The sequence below is a fragment of the Delphinapterus leucas genome, chromosome 13 (genome assembly GCF_059928025.1).
Source record: "Delphinapterus leucas isolate spDelLeu-1000000601 "Yukka" chromosome 13, BTC_Dleu_Yukka2, whole genome shotgun sequence".
In the NCBI taxonomy this organism is placed as follows: domain Eukaryota; kingdom Metazoa; phylum Chordata; class Mammalia; order Artiodactyla; family Monodontidae; genus Delphinapterus; species Delphinapterus leucas.
The window spans coordinates 40,907,558-40,926,674 of NC_143141.1; the positions used below are offsets into that span (position 1 = coordinate 40,907,558).

The following is a 19,117-nucleotide window of genomic DNA, read 5'->3' on the forward strand; positions in this document are numbered from 1 at the left end:
TTCTTGCTGATTTTAGATTTTTGCATATGCCCTCAAACTGATCCTTCATTGGTTATATATATTGCAAATATCTGCTTTTCTTTTACGTTCTTTTATCAAATATTTTCAACTTTGATGTAAAACATATATTTTCTATGTACTGTCTTGTATAGACTGCAAATAGTTGTTTATTAAACATAACTTGATATTTTAAAATGGAGATTTCTGTTAATTTTGTGTAATTTTTCATGTGGGAGTCTTGCCTTAAGACTTTGTTCTTTTTTGAGCCATTGCTGTCAGTTTCAGCATACTTACTAATTTAGACTTTTTATGGATTTTAAAGCACCTTGACCCAGATGAGTTTCAAACAAAAATATGGTCCTTACTGAATTCTGCCATGTGACAAAAGCTGAAACATTAAGTACATAAGTATGAATGTATTTATAAATTAGACTCATACATATATTAAGGGTGCTTAAAATACCTTTGCCCCCTTGTGGTCCAGCAATCCAGAACTTACATGCTCTTTAAAGTATCAAAGCTGCATTTCCTCTTCTTTTACAAACTACTAAATCAAGCTCTCCTATTTGTTTCTCCATGGGCCAAATCTGTCAACGTACACGTCTAATCAGACCAGTCCCTATTTTTTGTGTGTGGAGCTTTGGTATTTGTTTATCATCTGAGCATTCTTTCCAGGAGTGTTTTTTCAAGGATAGGGATTAATGTGACAGCTAAATACTTAAAAGTATAATTCTGTTTGTCAAGTATTGTTACATCGTCAATAGCAAGTTTTGTATCCAGTAGTACTTAACACGAGTCCCAGCCTTCATTTAACTTCTTAGGATGGCATTCAGGAAACCTTGTCTGTCTTTTCCTTGAGTTCAATAGTCATATACATGTATACTCTATTCTAGTGACAACTGATCAAAAAAAAAAAAGTTTAACTTGTTATTTTTCTCTATTTCATACTGTTCTAAGATAAATTTATTTTACTGGGCAGAATTAATTATGAAACAGTCCAACCTGCATTTGTTTATTCCTTTTCAAAACAACACTGTTGAAAGAGAGAGAACGTTAAATGATCTAACTATATGATAGTAGGAATCATGCTGAGAGAAATATATTGACATTTGGTCCAAATTTTAAATCATAGTCTAGCAGCTAGGATAGGACTCAGATTACTCTGTGAGCATTGCTACTTTATTTGAAAAGAAAACATGAGATTAAAAATAATTTTCTTTCCAATGTTTAGGTTGGTCACAGCAGATGTAGCTTTTTACACTGGAAATCTTCAAGCCTTAAAAGGCCTTAAAGATTTGGACCTAAATATGGCCGAGATCTGGGAACAGAAAAGGTGATGACATACTGGAAAACTGGGTAGTTCATTTTACCATGGGATGTGTATGTTTGTGATGAAAATATGGATGCCTGTGATTCAAGAACTGAACCTGGAACCCAAAGTGAACTGGGGTTGGGGAAGGGGAAAGGGAAAGTGTCAGTGTTGGGAAACTGGGATTCACTGGGATCTACAAGGAATGCCATTTGTGTGCTTCCTTCAGTGAGGAGTAACTGATCAGGTGTCTATAATATTTTTCATTCTCTCTGGCAACAGACTCAGGTTTCTTTGGACCAAATCCAAAAGAACACATAGCTGTAACACAGCTGTAGTTGACTAGAATGCTCTGTATACTTTATATTAAAAAATGCTTTGCATTTCTTCCAGTGCAATGAAATTCATATGGTGTCCCACCTTATTTAATGATGGTACAATTTAAAATATTAAAATCTTACTCAACCTCTGTAGAAAGTTTTCTCTATGAAAGTAAAGCTGTTTGAAAAATTATTTTTTTACAGATCTTTCTATAAAAATAAACATCTTTTGATTGCTTGGATTTAGGAATTCAGTTTTTGTTTTAGTGACCAATGTCAAGTTTCAGGCTTTGTGTGTCTGTCACATATTTAATCTATCATCATCACCACCGTATGTCAACTGCGTAAAGCCTTCCAGAATAGTCTAAATACTTGAAAGACTGATCATAAGTAATAATTAAAGAGTAAGATTTTGGTGTTCATTTATGCAACTACTAATTTAAATACTTTTCAGATGTGGTGTATGAAAGCCTGCAGTTTAACAGCTGTATTTTTATAAAAGTAAAGTATCTATGCAGGGTTGGGGTGTTTTTCCTTTTTATTTCTAGCAGAGGTAAGAATACATTTTCTTATATTCTGCTTACTTATCTAAATGTTAAAATGAGATCTCCTCATAACATTGAAGTATATCCCCTGCCTTGGGTTCTTATTTGTAAGTAACTTTCAATGTGTATATGAACAAAGACCAGGGAGAAATAGAACTGTTAAAATATAGGCTGCTGTGTTGGGGCCAGAAATATAAGGTGATGAGTAAGTTATTTAAAAAGACTTTTATAACACCTACCTTCAAAATTAGAATCAGCAGCACTCTATAAATGAAAGTGCCTGTGCCTCACTTCACACCAGGAATCTTGCCTAACCCTGTCAGAGTGCCTAACCTTGTGGTGATTATGTACAATGAAATATTCTTATTTTGTGCTCTTTGTTTTCCTAAGAGGAATTCTTTCCTTTATTATTATTACAGAGGTATGTCATTGGTTCTTAAACTGTCTAAAATAAAGCTGTAAAGAATTACCAGACTTTAAAAGACAACTTTTTTTTTTTTTATAGTAACAGTAAACTTATTAAACAGGCAGCTTACTCAAAAACAAGTATGGAAGAATTGGAAAATGTAATTGATTCTTAGAGAAAAGCTGAAATTCAGACTACCAGCAGACCTGATTTGGGTTATTCAAGAACATTTTTCAGTAACAACAAGCAAGCTTCAACAAGTGAAGCTTCAAGGAAAGGTAACTTTTTATAACGTTGTACCCCACCCCGCTATACTAGAGAACAAGGATGTGAAAGAAATGCCCTACCTCTACCCACCCCACCCCCTTCAGCTGGGAAAAGAAACACCACTTTGTTTCAGTAAATGGAGACTCTATGGAGAGCATGGCAGGCATCCCAGTTTTAGAACTGGATGAAAGATATTAAATACCTTCAAGTTTAATTCCTGTGGAAATAATGATGTGGTTAAGATTCTTAGAAATGCAAAAACTGGATTTGTTAGGTAACTGGCTAGTGAGTACCTCAGTGTTCCAAGAGCGAGTCTTCCAACTGACAGAGTAGCTGTTTAGCAAGAGTAAACCATTTTTCTTCACCATTTCATAAAGTTAGCATTGAAAAGTATAAGTGTATACATGGATTGCTTCACAGCTTTATTTTTAAAACCACAAACAGTTCAAAGTGACCATCACTGAGGCCTCTGTTAAAAGATTTTCCAGCAGAGCTACCCCAGTTTTAAGATTAAACAATATTGCACTTTAAGATGAATTTAACTTTCAGGATCTTCTTCAAAAAGAAAAGTATTGCTTCCACCTGTGCTTTTCACAGACTAAAAGCATACCGCAGAAAACTCAACTTAAAAATTAACACTGCAGGATACAGTAACATAGTAAAGTACCTGCCTATTTTATAATCCTAGAGAACATTTCATTGTAAGAAACTGTTTAACCCATAATTAGTATAAAGTGCACAATATTCTTCATTCAGTGGTCCAAGATACGAAGGTTCCCAGATACAATCTTGTTCTCTAATACTGCTCCAGGTGGGATGTCAATTCGGTCACCATGATTTGCGATGATGATAACCGTTCCCTAAGTGACAGGAAAAACAAGAATATACTTGCAAGTGCAGCTGAAAATGCAATTGATTTTCTTACAATTATTTATGTAGAACTTCACTTACAATAGAGTAAGTGTATTTATAAACAGTATTACACATGAAAAACAAATAACACATTAAGGAAAACTGTAATGTGTCCTGTCACAATACTGGCGGTAGCTGTGGTACCATCTCTGATAAGGAGGCAAGGAATCTAGCAGTGGGAAGCAGGCCAGCGCCACAGAATAGCGGGCCCTTTCCAAGAACTACTTGCAAGGCCACCAGCATTATCTACCTTCGTAAACTGAAAGGTGCTTGGTTTATATTTACATACAGGTGTGGGTTTTTTTGTTTTTTGGTTTTTTTTTGAGAACAGTTCAATGATTTATATTTCATGTCTTAGGTAAAACTGTTTAGATGAAGCAGTATCAGCAATAATTATACATATGTTGTTTTGTTTTTTTCCAAGATCTGTAAGTAGCTTTAATAGGAAGAACACCTGAAATCTAGGTATGGAATTTTTTAAAAATATTTGATTAGGAAAAAACTGTTGAATCTTTGGTTCTGAGCTTTAATACTCATACCCATAGTCCTTCCTATTTCTTAGGCTGGAATGATACTCATCAAAGTACCCAAGCACTACAGTAATGTGAATGAACATCATACTGATAACAACAGATTAACAAGACTAGATTATAATCAGTATAAATGAAGCTGTCATTATTTTCTACTTTCATTCAGATTCAAATAGTCATCTTTTAGTTAACTAATGCTAATTTATCAGTGATTCTATTTTAAATATTGTCATATTTCAATAAAATAGTACCAATTTAATTATTTAATAGTGTTTGCTTTCCATTTGAATGCTATACTCCACAAAATGCCTATACACAACAATTATATTTTAACTATGTTGTATATTTATGGAAAACAGTATTAATACTAAATATTGTAGTAAGCTATTTCATTTTTAAAATGCATATCTTATAAACAATCTGGTACAACCTAGGAAGTATTCCTTAAAGGTAAATTTAGGACTAGAAAATGAAACCTGTCTTGTAAAGCTATAAGAACTGTAATTTTCATCATAACCACACACCTTTAATGAAACATTCTTGCCAAATGTTACATCTCCTGAAACTGTGAGGTGATCCAATTCAAGCATATCTGGTATACTTTCAAATCTCCTTAGATAATCCTGAACCTGAAGGAAAAATGTAAACGTAAAAATTGTTTCAAAAATGGGTTAACAGAAAAACAGGGATTAAATTAACAAGATAGTTTGCTTGAACTGTAAAACATTCTATTTATGTCCAAGCTCAGGCCTTCTACGGGAGGAACCCTGTTTATTAAGCACTCACTGTGCGTGCAGTGAGAATTTATATATCCTGTGCAGGAGAGACCAGGAGATATGAACATTGTCCCTACAATCAAGCAATTTACACTACAGCTGAGTAGATCAGACATTTAAAAAAACAGTAATTAAATAAAAAGATAAACAACCAACACGCTAAGAGCCAGATGAGTGGTTCACATAATCTGGAGTTAGTTGGAAAAAAGAGAGAGATCATCATGGTTCGAAGCAAGCTAGACTGGAGCTGGGTTTTATGGGATGGGTAGGATTGAGAAGAAGGAATATAGTTCAGGAAGAGCAACAGCACAAATTATCATTATAAATGATCACTATCTTTGCCTCTTATTATTTCCTTAGATTTACCGGCACTAGAAATAGTCCTATATGGCCTTGTTTCCTATTTTGCTGAGAAAAACAGAAGCAACAGGAAAACTTCCACTGGCTTCTACCACTACCACCCACTTGCCCTCTAGCCCACTACTGTGTCCCTCCTAGTACTGGGGTTGGACCATTTCTATTCCAACTTAAGGCTAACTCTTCTTATGGCTACTGCCCGAGGATACTGTCCAGCAATTCCTTCTCCCTCTTCAGTGTTCCTTCCCTCTTGATTGTATCAACTCCCATCAATGTATAAGACATGCTATAAATTCTCTCAACTTAAAAAAAGACCCTGTAAAATCTTACATCCCTTTCTACCTATAGCTCCATTTTTGTTTTTCTTTAAAGCAAAACTCTTGAATAAGTTTTCTACACTCATACCTCCAATTTCTCTTCTATTCTCTTTTAAATCCATTCCAGTCAGGCTCCAAAACCTCTCAACTATTATATCTAATGGTAAGTTCTCATTCATCTTACTTGAATCGGCAGCAGCACTTGACTGCAAATGATTAGCCCCTCTTTTCTTGAAACATTTTCTTCATTTGGCTTTCAGGCCACACACATTCATGATTTTCTGCCCAGTTCTTCATCTGCAACTCCTCAGTCATCTTTGCTGTTTCCTCCACCTCATCCCCACCCTCTAAGCCTTCCAGTCCCGCAAGGCTCAGTTCTTAGACTCCCCACCCCCCTTTCACTCCCTAGGTGATCCTTATCTCATGGCTTTAATTACCAGCTATAAAGTGACAACCCTCAAATTTACCTCTTTTCTAGATCTCTCCTCCACACTCATACATTCAGCTTCTCCATTTGAAGGTCCAAGTACAGTATCTCCAAAATTTAACTCCCCATTCTGCTCCCCCTAAACCTACTCTACCCAAGCCTTCCTGTGTCTCAGTAAATGGCAATTCCATGTTGCCAGTTGCACAGGCCAAAAACCTCAGAGCCATCCTTACCGTTCTCTCTCTCTCACCCTCCTACCTAGTCCAACAGCAAGTTGTAGGTACAACTTTCAAAATATAATGTCAACATTTTTTCACTATTTCCCCTGCAAAAACCCCTGGTCCAAGCCACGATTCCAGCAACAGCCTATCCCTGGTTTCCCTGATTCTACCCTTGCCCACCAGATTGGTCAACTTGACCCCTCAGCTCACAATCTCCAATGGCTTCTCATCCCCCAGAAAAAAAAAAAAAAAAAAAGCCACAATCCCAATATTCAATTACAAGGTTCTACACAATCTGGCCTGTCATCTCTCTGACCAACTATCTCCCACCCCCATCCCTCACTTGCTCACTGTGCTCTAGTGTCCGTAAGACATGTTCTTCCTCAGAGCAAGTAGCCATTGCCCACTCAGTCCCTGTTCTCAAATTGAGGCAGCTAAAGTTCTTATCTCCTGCAGGGTATGGAAGAGGCTAGAAAGAGTAGGAAGGGAAGATGAGATTAGGTGGAAAATGATTAGGAATCTTACCTCAGGATGTGGGCAGATGGTGGGTCCTTGTAGCACCAGGATTTTCCCAGCCCAACCCGGCAGATGAGGGAGGCACGAAAGACCAGGGAGACTTCTAAAATGCCTGATGCTATCTTGGAAATTATAGCCCAGCCACAAGACCCAGAATGATAGCCCCAAACATATAAGGGCAAGTACACACATCCACACCAGGTGACACTAAACCACAACCAGGACTAGAATAGACTTGCATACCAGGACTCTATAGGGCAGCCACAAAAGCTCACCCTGTCACTTCATTAACCTCACAGCATTTTATGTGATTAAATTTTTTGGATTCCACTTATCATGTTAGGGTCGGTTTTACTATACTTGCTATTCCTCCTGCCTAGAATGCTTTTTGCCCCAGATACCTGCATGGTGTACTCCATTTCTCAGTGAGGCCCTCTGGCCACCCAATGTAAAATGACACCACCACTGCCACACCCACACATTCCCTACTCCTGCTTTACTTAGCATTTTCCATCATTCAACGTACTATACATTTGTCTTACGTGCTTATTATTATCATCCTTCCCCACTAGAATATCCAGGAAGGCAAAGATTTTAGCCTGTTTCATTTACTGCTAAATACCTGGCACCTAGAACACTGCCTTACACATGGTAGAGGCTCAATACATTTTGTGAAACTAGAATTAACATTCTCTCACTGATGAAAACAGTAATGGTCTTAAACGAGACATAAGATAAAATGTCTTAAAATGTAAACATTCTTTTCTACTCTATAGCAGTTGGTTAAAAAATGAGTTACATTTTCACCTTCTATGATTGATTCCCTTTAAAAGACAATAGAGATGGAGGAATATAATAGATCAGCAGCAAAGACTGTAATTAGATTCCAATTCACACGTGTATCATATCTTTATAATTACACATTTAAGAAATACAAATCTACATGTATATCATCTTTATAATTACGTACCTTTGTAAAAGAACTGCCTAATTTAACCAAGGGCACTGTAGGAAATTCCCGCTTTTCACTCATTGTCAGAGATCCTGCATTAAGGCTATAGAGGTTTGACATCACAAGCAAGAGATCTGATGTGGTTTTGACAGGCAGAAAACGGCTCCTAGGAACATTAATACCTAGAGAGTTCTCAAAACTTTTAATGGCAGCCCCTACTGCAGTTTCCAACTGAATGACATTCAGGCCTCCATCCAAAGTCTGTAAGAAAGGGAGCAGGAGAGAGAAACAGAGATTTCAGCAACTTAGTTCCACATGGGCTAGTTAATACTTGGGGAGTGGTTTCAGAGATCCATTGAAGAAAACAGAATTTTGAGAACTGACATTTCTCAAGCCCCTACCGTACGCCAGGTGCTTATATATATGTGATCTTTTTCAGCTTCATAACTCTTCTCAGTAACATTTCTATTTTATGAGAAAGAACCAAAGGTTCAGAAAACCCACACAGATGCCTGTGACCGAAAGGCCTATCAGTACCAGAGCAACAGGACTGAGGTGGGCCCTTTACTTTTGGGCCCAGTGCTCTTGCCACTGCCACAGCCCAGGGTCAAGTAAGGGCACCATGGCTCGTCTGGCACACTAAAGGGATGGGTGTCGACTCTGAAAGACAGGGCCAGGAACTGAAGAAACTAACTAGGTGAAAAGCAGTGACCCATGGAATAGATGGGCCAGAGGGAGTGGGCAGTGGGTCTGTGTGTAGCATGCTGTGATCGGAACCAGGGAGTCTGATGGCCTGCAACTTTGGCTTACCTTTGGATTTACAATGATTTCCATGTCAATAGCATTCTGCTCCTGCAGTCTTTTAACTGCTGCAAGAGAGATCCATAGGTTGTTTGTATTAAATATTTTGAATTTTGATACAGATTTGAACTCATCAACATGTGCTTTTGGCACTTGAGCAATTTCCACCAGTCTTAATTTGCCTTCATACTGAGTGAGTGTCCCACCCTAGAAAGGCAGAGAAGAGTGAGTGCCTCCACATCTCTCCCAATTACAGCCATACTACATTGTTTACAGTCTACGAACAATACAGAAAAGACACTCGTGACAAAATCCCCCAGAAATAAAAAGCATTGGCAGTGATTTGATCTGTGGTACAAAGCAACACATGTATTAAAGTAGAACCAAAGAAAATAATTCAGGTTGTCTGTCATCTTATACTGTATACACGCCCTCTTGTCCACAATAAAAGCCCTGGGAGTACATCAGAGTCTTCCTCACTTTCCAAGATCTCCTACAAGAACAGACATTCCTCATATTCTCAAACCACCAACCATTACCAAACAACCGATCCTACCACCTCACAACCCTGCTCTGACTACCTCTAAGGTAAGGGGAGTAAAGTCAAGACAGGCACAAGTGGAGGGGAAGGTACCTCTGAGTGGCCTTAGCCTAGAGGCCATGGCAGTGTGGGAAGAGGGAAGGGACGTCTACTCGTGTGAAGGGGTCATTTGCAAGAGGCATAGAACCCAGCCCTGGGACCAACCATATTAGTATTCACACATTGCCCACTTTTCTTACTCCCTGAGGGTGAGGAGAAAACCTTGTGTACCATTCCATCAAAGGCCAAGTGTCATCACCACTAAACATGCAAAGTGAAAAAAACAGATTTTTGCTTTGTATCAAACTGCTTTTTTTTTTTTTTACAACAACAGATATTACAGTGATAAAAAAATATACAGAGAGAAATACATATTATAGAAATAGTAAATTTTCATTAAAGGAATAATTAAATAAAAAACACTTAAGCACCAAACTAGAAGAATATTAATGGTTTGAACAAAGTTACTGAAAGTGTTTTCACATGTTTCAGATTATCCTATAAATATATGTGGAATTGTTTTCAGTTAAAATTGCCCATACAGATTATTCAAAAAGTAAAGATGATTTTACTACTATTAAACCTGGATTTATATACACACTTATATCAGATGGAACTTAGGGTACTCTAGAGTACTATCCCACTTTGGCTTACAATGATGTTATCAAGTTTCTAAACAGAAACTTTCCAATAAAAAGTTTGAACTATGAAATGTGAAGATGTGAATCCCCAAACTGCTTCCTCTCAGTATTTACCTTTACATCTGCACGTGTTTTATTTGTGACTTCCATGACAAATTCACAAGGTTTTCCATTGGGTGGGTTCATTAGATGATTAAGAATATAAAGATCCACGGTGGCACCCAAATTATCTATGTTGGACACAAAAATATACTCTTTGCCTTCTCCTATAAAGGTATCGAGCAAACCAGAGTTGTAGAAACTGGCGTAAATATCTCCATGACCCGGAGGGTACCAGGCTTCTGTATTTTCCCCTGAGAACGATACATTCTTTGCTACAGGTAGTAAAGATTCTTTATTAATCCTCGGGTACCTTAAAAAGGAAAAGTTCTTTTTCAGTATCAACTCTTTAGAGCATTCCAGACCTTCAAGTAAAATAATGCATTTAAAGTTAAATAAAACTTCCCTCCCTTTCAGTCTATCAGTAGTAATTTAATCATAAGTGAATCCATTTAAGAAAATCTCCCATTATCTGTGTTGACCCAAAAAATCAGCTTCCTAGATAGTAATATTTGGTGCAAAAAAAAAAAGTATTCCATGGTCATGCAGATGGGAGGACACCCCATATTTTTAAGACATTAATATGTTTTATGACTTCTTAAGAGAGGAGAGACATATTAAGTAAATTTTCTCAAACTTATTTGGTGGTGGGATTGTTCTTTTCCCTGAAAACCTATTTGGGAAATGGTGTCCATTCTTACCAACAGATATATTCAGAAAATCAATAGCAGGATAGTATTTTCCCAGAAAATCAACAGCAGGTTAGTACTCAGGGATGTCTGCTTCCTACCACTGGCGAGAACCAGAATCTCAGGCAGATTCTCTTTTAAGAAGTCCAAGTTACATAACCAGAGTGATTGCAACTATCACATATCTATTAACAAATGTTCAGCCTTTAAAGGCATTAAACACTTGCAGACAGTCTTTGGCACTTGTACATCTTGAGGCTGCTCTGTTTAAACAAAACAAAGAAGTCCTTCTTTCCCAGGAATAACATCCCCCAGAGTTAATTTTTTTACTCCTTGTACCTGCTTTGATTAAAAGTGTAGATTTTCACACGACAGTGATTATACTTCTGTAGTATTTTTTTTGTATCTTCATCCGTGTTAAAAGAGTTCATTAGAACAAGAGGAACATCTGTATTGTAGGTTTTGTTCAAATGCTAGGGAAGAAAACAACAATCAGACTACCCAGACTTACTTTTCTTTTGCTTCAAAGTGTAAAATTAACTCTCCGTGGTTAATCACAAGATGTCCAAAACATCATCTATAAGTAGTAAAATATATAGATTTGCAATAAAATATAACTATTTAGCATAAGACATTTTGCTATCAATTCACCATGTACTTGCTCATTAAGTCACAACCCTATGAGATGGAAACTACTGTCTGCATTTTATGGATGGCTAAACTGAGGCCCAGAGAGGTGGCAGGTCAGTGGCAGAACAAGGACACCACCCCCCTCACCCCCGCAGTCTGCCTCTGCAGCTGTGTGCCCAGCCACAATGCCCTATGGCCTTGCTGGATGGGCAAACACAGGCTAAGCATTTACTCTGTGTCCAAAGCACAGTGGAGATGAAAGTACAAATGTTACAAAGACATGTCTCCCTATTCTCAGGATTCATGTTAAGAATTGTAATTTTACCCCAACTGAAATCTTTTCCATCTCTAGAAAGAGCTAAGAGGCAACAGAGTGAGAAGAAAATAGGATATTAGAAGTCAGACTGTCCTATGTTCAGAGTTTGATTCTGCACTTACTAACTAGCTAGGGAACCTTGGGCAAGTAAATCAACCTCTCTGTGTCTTGGTTTCCTCATCTGTAAAATGGGAATGATAATAGTGCTTATCTCACAGAGTTGTGGAGAGGAACAAATGAGTCAATTCACGTAAAGAGCTCAGAATAACACTTGGTGTACAGTAAGTGCTGGATAAATGTTAGCCACTGCTACTGCTATTATTATTGTGGTTGATGGCACCGTATGAGACACTAGGGATAAAGAGATGAAAAAGATAGGGCCACTGCCCCTGAAGAGCTTATGGTCTATGATTAATGACTTTATGGACTATGATCAAGAGAGACGCCAACAACAGTTCTTAGCATCCACGGTGCCCAACCAGATACATGAAATTTTCCCCAGCCTCCCAAAAGGGGTTAATAAAGCCAGATCATCCCAGCTGTGATGAAGGCTACCACTAGACAGACAGCGGGGAGAGAGGTGGGGAGATGAAAGGAGAATCCAAAGAGATCCAGAGATTTCAGCGCCACAAATGCTATTTAAAGATCAAAAGCTTTTACATCACCCTAAGGCTTTGCTCTTAGAACACCAAACCTTTTCTATACACTAATAAAGAGACTAAAGGTAGCAAGCTCCTTGACTAGTTCAAATGCACATCTGTTATTTTATAAGGTAACACTTACAATACCCTAAAAACTAAAAATGATTTTGTTAGCTCGTGAGAAAGGCTAACAGCTACTACTCACTTCGATTTGCTGAACGGTCAGATCCAGAAAGGTATTCTCATTCCTCACACCAATCAGACTCTTCGGGCCTTTGCAGCCCATGCTGGTTCCCAAACCACCATTGAGTTTCACCACCACCAGCTTGTTCAGCACAGAAGATATGTTATCAGGTAAGCCCCTGGCCTTTATCTTCTCATAGGGTTGAATCTGAAATTTTAAAAAAAAAATTATAGAATAATTCAAACAGCTTTATAAAAGGTTAAACCAAATCAATACCAAGGTTATTTCCATGCTTCCTTAAAGAGGTCTGCTTTCTCTGTAGAAAGTTTCAACTACATTTCCTTTAATGTCCAGGGCCCATCTGGTTCAAAATCAAGTTCTCATCGGCAACTTCCCTTGCACAGAGAAGTAGTTCAGCAGTTCATTTACAGTACAATGGAGTACAAGAGGGGGAAAAGTTACAGTCTACAAATATTTGTCTGGCTGGTGAGAAGACCCAAGTCTCGTGGACTACCTTCAAAAACTCAGAATTCTCAATTTGCATCAACATAGCAAATAGGGTGCACAAAACTCATCAAATCTGTGACTATTTCTGGTACACTGTGAATCTACTTCAGTTCTGGAGAAGTATATATACGATCACACAGTTCTTGGTAATATATTCATGCTATTCCTGGAGACAGTGCCAAATACTCAAAACAAGCTAACAGTACCTGCTCTATTATGGTTCACAAGGGTGTGATTATTGCAATCTGAAAGTCTTTTTTTTTTTTTTTAACGAAAGCAAGTTTGCCTGAAAGAAAATGAGTTGTGTAAAACAAGCTCGAAATGAGCATAGAACCTTCACCTTCGATTCATCCCTCACAGGGAAGGAACAATGACACAGTGGAAGCTCAAATTCTTCTGTTTAAAGAAGAGGCACAAGCAAGTCTAAACATCTTATAACAAGAATGAAAGTTTTAAAAAAGATCACAGTATATTTTCTATCCATTTACAGAAGAACATTTGTTGTTATTTTTCTTTAATGAAATAAGTCATCAAATGTACTCTTTGGTTACATGATGGTGGAGGACAGATAACACTTGAGGGGACTGAAAAAATAAAACCCTATCATACACTTTGCTGTTTTCATGTTCTACTACATGTAGGTGTGTGTGATGGTGTGTGTGTGTATGTGTGTGTGTATGATGAATAAAGTCTATGATTGGAAAAGGAGTTGATGGGCTCACATTTCAGTGATTAGGCTGTGAAGGCAAAAATCCCTTTATACTTGGTCAAAAATACATACACGTCAAATGTGGATTCCTGGCCATACACTTCAAGTATCTATTATTGAGAATTTCTTAGGCACATTATATCTACTCAAAAGAGTCATTAGCGGGCTTCCCTGGTGGCGCAGTGGTTGGGAGTCCGCCTGCCGATGCAAGGGACACGGGTTCGTGCCCCAGTCCGGGACGATACCACATACCGCGGAGCGGCTGGGCCCGTGAGCCATGGCCGCTGAGCTTGCGCGTCCGGAGCCTGTGCTCCGCAACGGGAGAGGCCACAACAGTGAGAGGCCCGCGTACCGCAAAAAAAAAAAAAAAGAGTTATTAGCAAATGGGACCAAGCCAATTAGTTTCCAATTATCTTTTAAAAGCCAAGAATTTACATTTCCATTTAGCAGTTTTTTTGTTTTTTTAATTGGCTGTGTTGGGTCTTCATTGCTGCGCGTGGGCTTTCTCTAGTTGCGGCAAGTGGGGGCTACTTTTCGTTGCAGTGCACGGGCTTCTCATCGCAGTGGCTTCTCTTGTTGTGAAGCATGGGCTCTAGGCACACAGGCTTCAGCAGTTGCAGCACGTGGGCTCAGTAGTTGCAGTGCACGGGGCTCAGTAGCTGTGGCTCAAGGACTCTAGAGCATAGGCTCAGTAGTTGTGGCGCACAGGCTTAGTTGCTCCGCGGCATGTGCGATCCTCCCGGACCAGGGCTCGAACCCATGTCCCCTGCATTGGCAGGCGGATTCTTAACCACTGCGCCACCAGGCAAGTCCCTAGCGGTTACTTCTGACTTCCCAGAAAAGAGTCTGATATTTACAGAAGCCTCACAAGGGTGTGAAAATCAATTTAACTGAAAACCCCTAGTTCATGTATTCATTTTAGGTAAAACTGTTTTAGTATGGAAATATTTTTACCTATTTAATGTTTCTTTGAATACACTTTAAAAAGAAAATAGAATACATAGAAGCAAATTTTTTTTCTACATATGGTGAGACAGGCCTATGTTTTCCAATTTCACCTAAAAAGACTTTGATTGTGAAATATCACACATACAAAAGTTTATAAAATACACATACAGGGTAGAAAGAATAACCTAAATTTAAAAAGAATACTGCCATAGCGTAGAAGCCTGCATGCATCTGTCCCTGATCATATTCCTCTTCCACCCCTAGTGGTAACAACCACCTTGACTTTGACTCCCTGTAGTTTTACCACCTATGTATGCATTCATAATGATAACAATATTTTACTTAATTTTATTTGTCTCTAAACTTTTAAATAAGTTGAATCATACTATAAAGTATCCTCTTGTGACTTGCTTCTTTAATTCAATGTTTTGTTTTAAGAATTATTCACATTAATGCATGCAGCTATAATACATTCATTTTTCACTGCCATGTAGTATTCAGTTTATGTATCCACTGAGAGACAAAATTGTCATTATTCACAGATGATATGATTTTACATGTGGAAAAATCCAAAACCTCACAAATAAACTGTTAGGATAATGTAAGCATAGCAACATTGAAGATACATGGTCAGTATTAAAAAAAACAACAAAAAACACTGCTTTTAGGGACTTCCCTGATCAAGCATTTGTTAAGAATCTGCCTGCCAATGCAGGGGATATGGGTTCGAGCCCTGGTCCAGGAAGATCCCACATGCCGCCAAGCAACTAAGCCCGTGCCCCACAACTACTGAGCCTGAGCTCTAGAGCTGGTGAGCCACAACTGGTGAGCCCACGTGCCACAACTACTGAAGCCTGTGCGCCTAGAGCCTGTGCTCCGCAACAAGAGAAGCCACCGCAATGAGAAGCCCGCGCACTGCAACAAAGAGTAGCCCCGACTCGCCGCAACTAGAGAAAGCCCGCGCACAGCAACAAAGATCCAACGCAGCCAAAAATTAAAAAAAAAAAAAGCCACTGCTTTTGGAGCCCTTGTGCACTGTTGGTGGGAATGTAAAATGGTGCACCTGTTAAGGAAAAAAATATGGTGGTTCCTAAGAAATTAAAAATAGAATTATCATATGATCCAGCAATTCCACTTCTGGGTATATCCCCAAAGAATTGAAGGCAGACTCTCAAGAAATGTTTGTATACTCACCTTCTTAGCAGCAGTATTCACAATAGCCAAAAATGGAAGCAACTCAAATGTCCATCAACAGATGAATGGATTAAAAAAAATGTGGTATATACACACATGGAATATTTTTCAGCCTTAAAAAGTTAGGAAGTTCTGATACATACTACAACATGGATGAACCTTGAAGACATTATATTAAGTGAAATAAGCCAGTCACAAAAAGACAAATACTTATATGATTCTACTTACATGAGGCACCTAAAACAGTCAGATTCAGAGACAGAAAGTAGCAGGATGGTTAACAGGAACAGGGAGTTGCTGTTTAATGGGTTGAGAGTTTTAGTTTTGCAAGACCAAAGAGTTACGGAGGTTGGTTGCACAACAATATGAATGTACTTAACAATACTGAATTGTATGCTTTAAAATGTTTAAAGGTGGTAAAAAATTAACTGCTTCTATATGTAAAAAAAGTACAAAATAAAATTGATTTAAAAAGTGTCTTTTATAATAAAACCATCAAAAATAGCAAATAGCAAATATCTAGCAGTAAATCTAACAAAAGATACGTAAGATTATACACAGAACACATTTTTGAGAAAAATTAAGACTTAACTAAATTCAGGGATTTATTTATCATGTTTGTAAATTAGAAGACTTGCTAATGTAAAGATGTTAATTCTCCCCAAACTGATCAATGCAATCCTAATAAAAGTCTCAAGAGTTTTTTGTGTGGTAACTGACAAGCCAATTTAATGTATGTATGAAAACACAAAGGGCCAGGAAGAGCCAAGACACTCTCAAAGAAAACCTTAAGTCGGAGAACCAGCTTTATAACTTATAACATTCTTTTTTTTAAAACTGTAGTAAATATGTATAGCATAAAATTTGCCATCTTAACCATTTTTAAGTGTACAGCTGAGTACTATGGAGTACATTCACATTATGGTGCAGCCAATCTCCAGAACTCTTTCATCTTGCAAATGGAGCTATACTCATTAGAAAACAACTCCCCACTCCCTCCTTTCCCCAGCCCCTGGCGATCACCCTTCTACTTTCTGTCTCCATGAGTTTGACTACTCTGGGTGCCTTAGACAAGTAGAATCATACCATATTTGTATTTTTGTGACTAACTTATTTCACTTAGCACAATGTCCTCAAGGTTTATTTAGCATTCTTTTTTTAAAGTGGCTTATATGTTTGAGGAGATTCCAAATTAATGCAGGAAAACCAGAAACATGTTTTTATTTAATAAAGTTGATGTGTGTGTATGCAACAGATCTGAGAGAAGACAGGATTGATATAAAGAACTGGAATACAGGTACAGCTTGGCAAATTCTATGGCAAATTGAGCCTTATATAAGTTATTTATTCCATTTGCAGGTATTAAAACTGGAATAGAATACATGTTCTGAAGTCTTAGTTTAGTAAATCAGAAAATGGATTCTCTTTATTTGAATTTAATGAACATAACAATACTCTCTTAACTTTGAATTAAAAGAATGAAAAGAAAACTACAGGTGTACCACAGTTCTAAAAGTATAAATCTTAAGAAAATGCTGATCTTTCGGATACATATGAAAACAGGACAGAATGGCAGGGCTTGGGGTTTCAGACACTGCTCAACACCTGAGTTGTGAATTTACTAGTATCTCTGAGGGATAGGCAGCTTGTCATTTCAAGGCAAAAACTTTACAAAAATGTAAACAATGTAAAAAGAAATTTAAGTATGTAGTCAAAAGATCAATAGTATGGCATTTTTTTCACTGTCACTCTCCAGACAGTGCTAAATGCAGCTGAGGAACTGAAGTTTTAATTTTATTTAGTATTAAATGTAAATCAATACACATGGCTAGTGGCATGTGCAGTTCTAGATGGTCTGTTAAAAAAAAAAAAATCAACTGAGGGATGAGAATTATGTTTCAATTCGTTTTAATAAAACTCTGCCAAAATCCTTCTTTGTTCAATACAATCTTTTTTCTTTCAATTTAATGACACTGACATCACATCACAAGACATTCAACCAAACACATAAACACAACATTTGAGTATATTAGACATCTTTAGGAAGAATATAATTTCCTTTTTGAGCCAACAAATGTTTACACAAATTTAAATAATAATATCAGGCAGAATAATGTAAACTGGATTATATCTTAATTCTACTCTTTGAAGAACTGTTTGGTATACTAACACAGGATTAAACAAAGTGAGGTTTAGGAACCATTTTTAGAAAAAGCACTAATAGGGATTTTTCACCTCCTGTGCAGATGAATTAAAAACCAAATGTCAACCTTGTTGCCTTAAAGTTTCACCAAGAGAAAAAAACCCTCCAAAGTCATGTATGTTCATGATAAAACATCTTTGATCCACATACCATAAAGAATATAAAGTATTTAGAGAAAAAATACGTTTTGTTCCCACTAAACAATCTTCAAAACATGCATTTTACTAGAATGCTTTAAGAAGACAATTCCTTATGACTGAGTCTATGGAGGCTAAACAAATTTTTTCTCGTATCCCCCAAATTTATTCTATAATGGTGATAAATAAAAGGTCTCAGCCTCATAATGATTTTAACACTAGGCCACTTGGCCTTCAGCCAAAAGGTATATTAAGTATACTTTTAGTTTTAATTCAAATCTTCCCAAGGCTGGTATCTTAACTTGAGTTTAAATTTAAAATGTACTTCTGAATTACTTTTCAAATATTTGGAGTGAAATAAAACAAGCTGATCCAAGCATAACACTAAATTCCAAAACCGAGCTAATGAAGACTTTTGGGTACAGGCCCAGGCAACTCACAAGTAGAAAGACTTGTTTACCATTCAGGTTAGGGCCCAGAATTCTCTGTGAAGTGCCATATTTAGAACCTTGTACCCCAAGTTAAGTGGGCAGGGAGTCACCCTACAAATGTCAAGGAACCATGGTTCTTTAGATGGTGCTTTCAGCAACACCTACTTGTCTTGCTATATCTAATTCTTAAAAGCAGCTAGCTAATTAAATACCAGTACCACTGAGGAACTGACTGTTAACAAGAAAAGGACTATGGAGAGAAAAGGAAGAAGTCACAAGGTGTGAAGTAACAAGGTACAGCCAGGGGAAAGATGTCCAGAGTCATCAAGTTAGTGTTGCTGTTCGAAGGCTCCACTTTTACTTAGGTTTCGACTTATACCCACAACACTCCCACACGCAGACACAGACACACAGAAAGGCACCAATTGTGTGAGTCCAGGAAGCCAGGACACTTTTGGTCTACAGCTTATTACAGGTTAAATTAGGTGGTAAGCTCAGCTTCCCATCACACAAATCACCCTACATGCCAACACAAGTTCTCTCTGTTGGTGA

The 19,117-nt window shown here is 37.6% G+C and overlaps 2 protein-coding genes across 17 annotated transcripts in view; one reads left to right on the forward strand and one right to left on the reverse strand.

Annotated features, from left to right (window-relative positions):
• VPS54 (VPS54 subunit of GARP complex) overlaps positions 1–17,724 on the forward strand; it is a 121,186-nt gene extending 103,462 nt beyond the window's left edge. For 9 of the 13 annotated variants that reach the window (XM_089922328.1, XM_089922325.1, XM_089922318.1 and 6 more), the window contains 2 exons: positions 1,232–1,333; positions 2,680–4,797. In XM_089922328.1, coding sequence (XP_089778454.1) covers positions 1,232–1,333; positions 2,680–2,755 — 178 coding nt within the window. In that variant the 3' untranslated portion in view covers positions 2,756–4,797. Of the gene's footprint in view, positions 1–1,231; positions 4,798–12,790 lie in introns of those variants that run through there. The other 4 variants (XM_089922326.1, XM_089922327.1, XR_016395291.1 and 1 more) reach the window with 3 other exon arrangements.
• UGP2 (UDP-glucose pyrophosphorylase 2) overlaps positions 3,257–19,117 on the reverse strand; it is a 55,209-nt gene continuing 39,348 nt past the window's right edge. For all 4 annotated transcript variants that reach the window (XM_022597219.2, XM_022597222.2, XM_022597220.3 and 1 more), the window contains exons 4-10: positions 12,458–12,643; positions 11,005–11,138; positions 9,992–10,289; positions 8,666–8,863; positions 7,874–8,116; positions 4,814–4,918; positions 3,257–3,707 (exon numbers count right to left, since the gene is read on the reverse strand). In XM_022597219.2, coding sequence (XP_022452927.2) covers positions 3,600–3,707; positions 4,814–4,918; positions 7,874–8,116; positions 8,666–8,863; positions 9,992–10,289; positions 11,005–11,138; positions 12,458–12,643 — 1,272 coding nt within the window. In that variant the 3' untranslated portion in view covers positions 3,257–3,599. The remainder of the gene's footprint in view (positions 3,708–4,813; positions 4,919–7,873; positions 8,117–8,665; positions 8,864–9,991; positions 10,290–11,004; positions 11,139–12,457; positions 12,644–19,117) is intronic.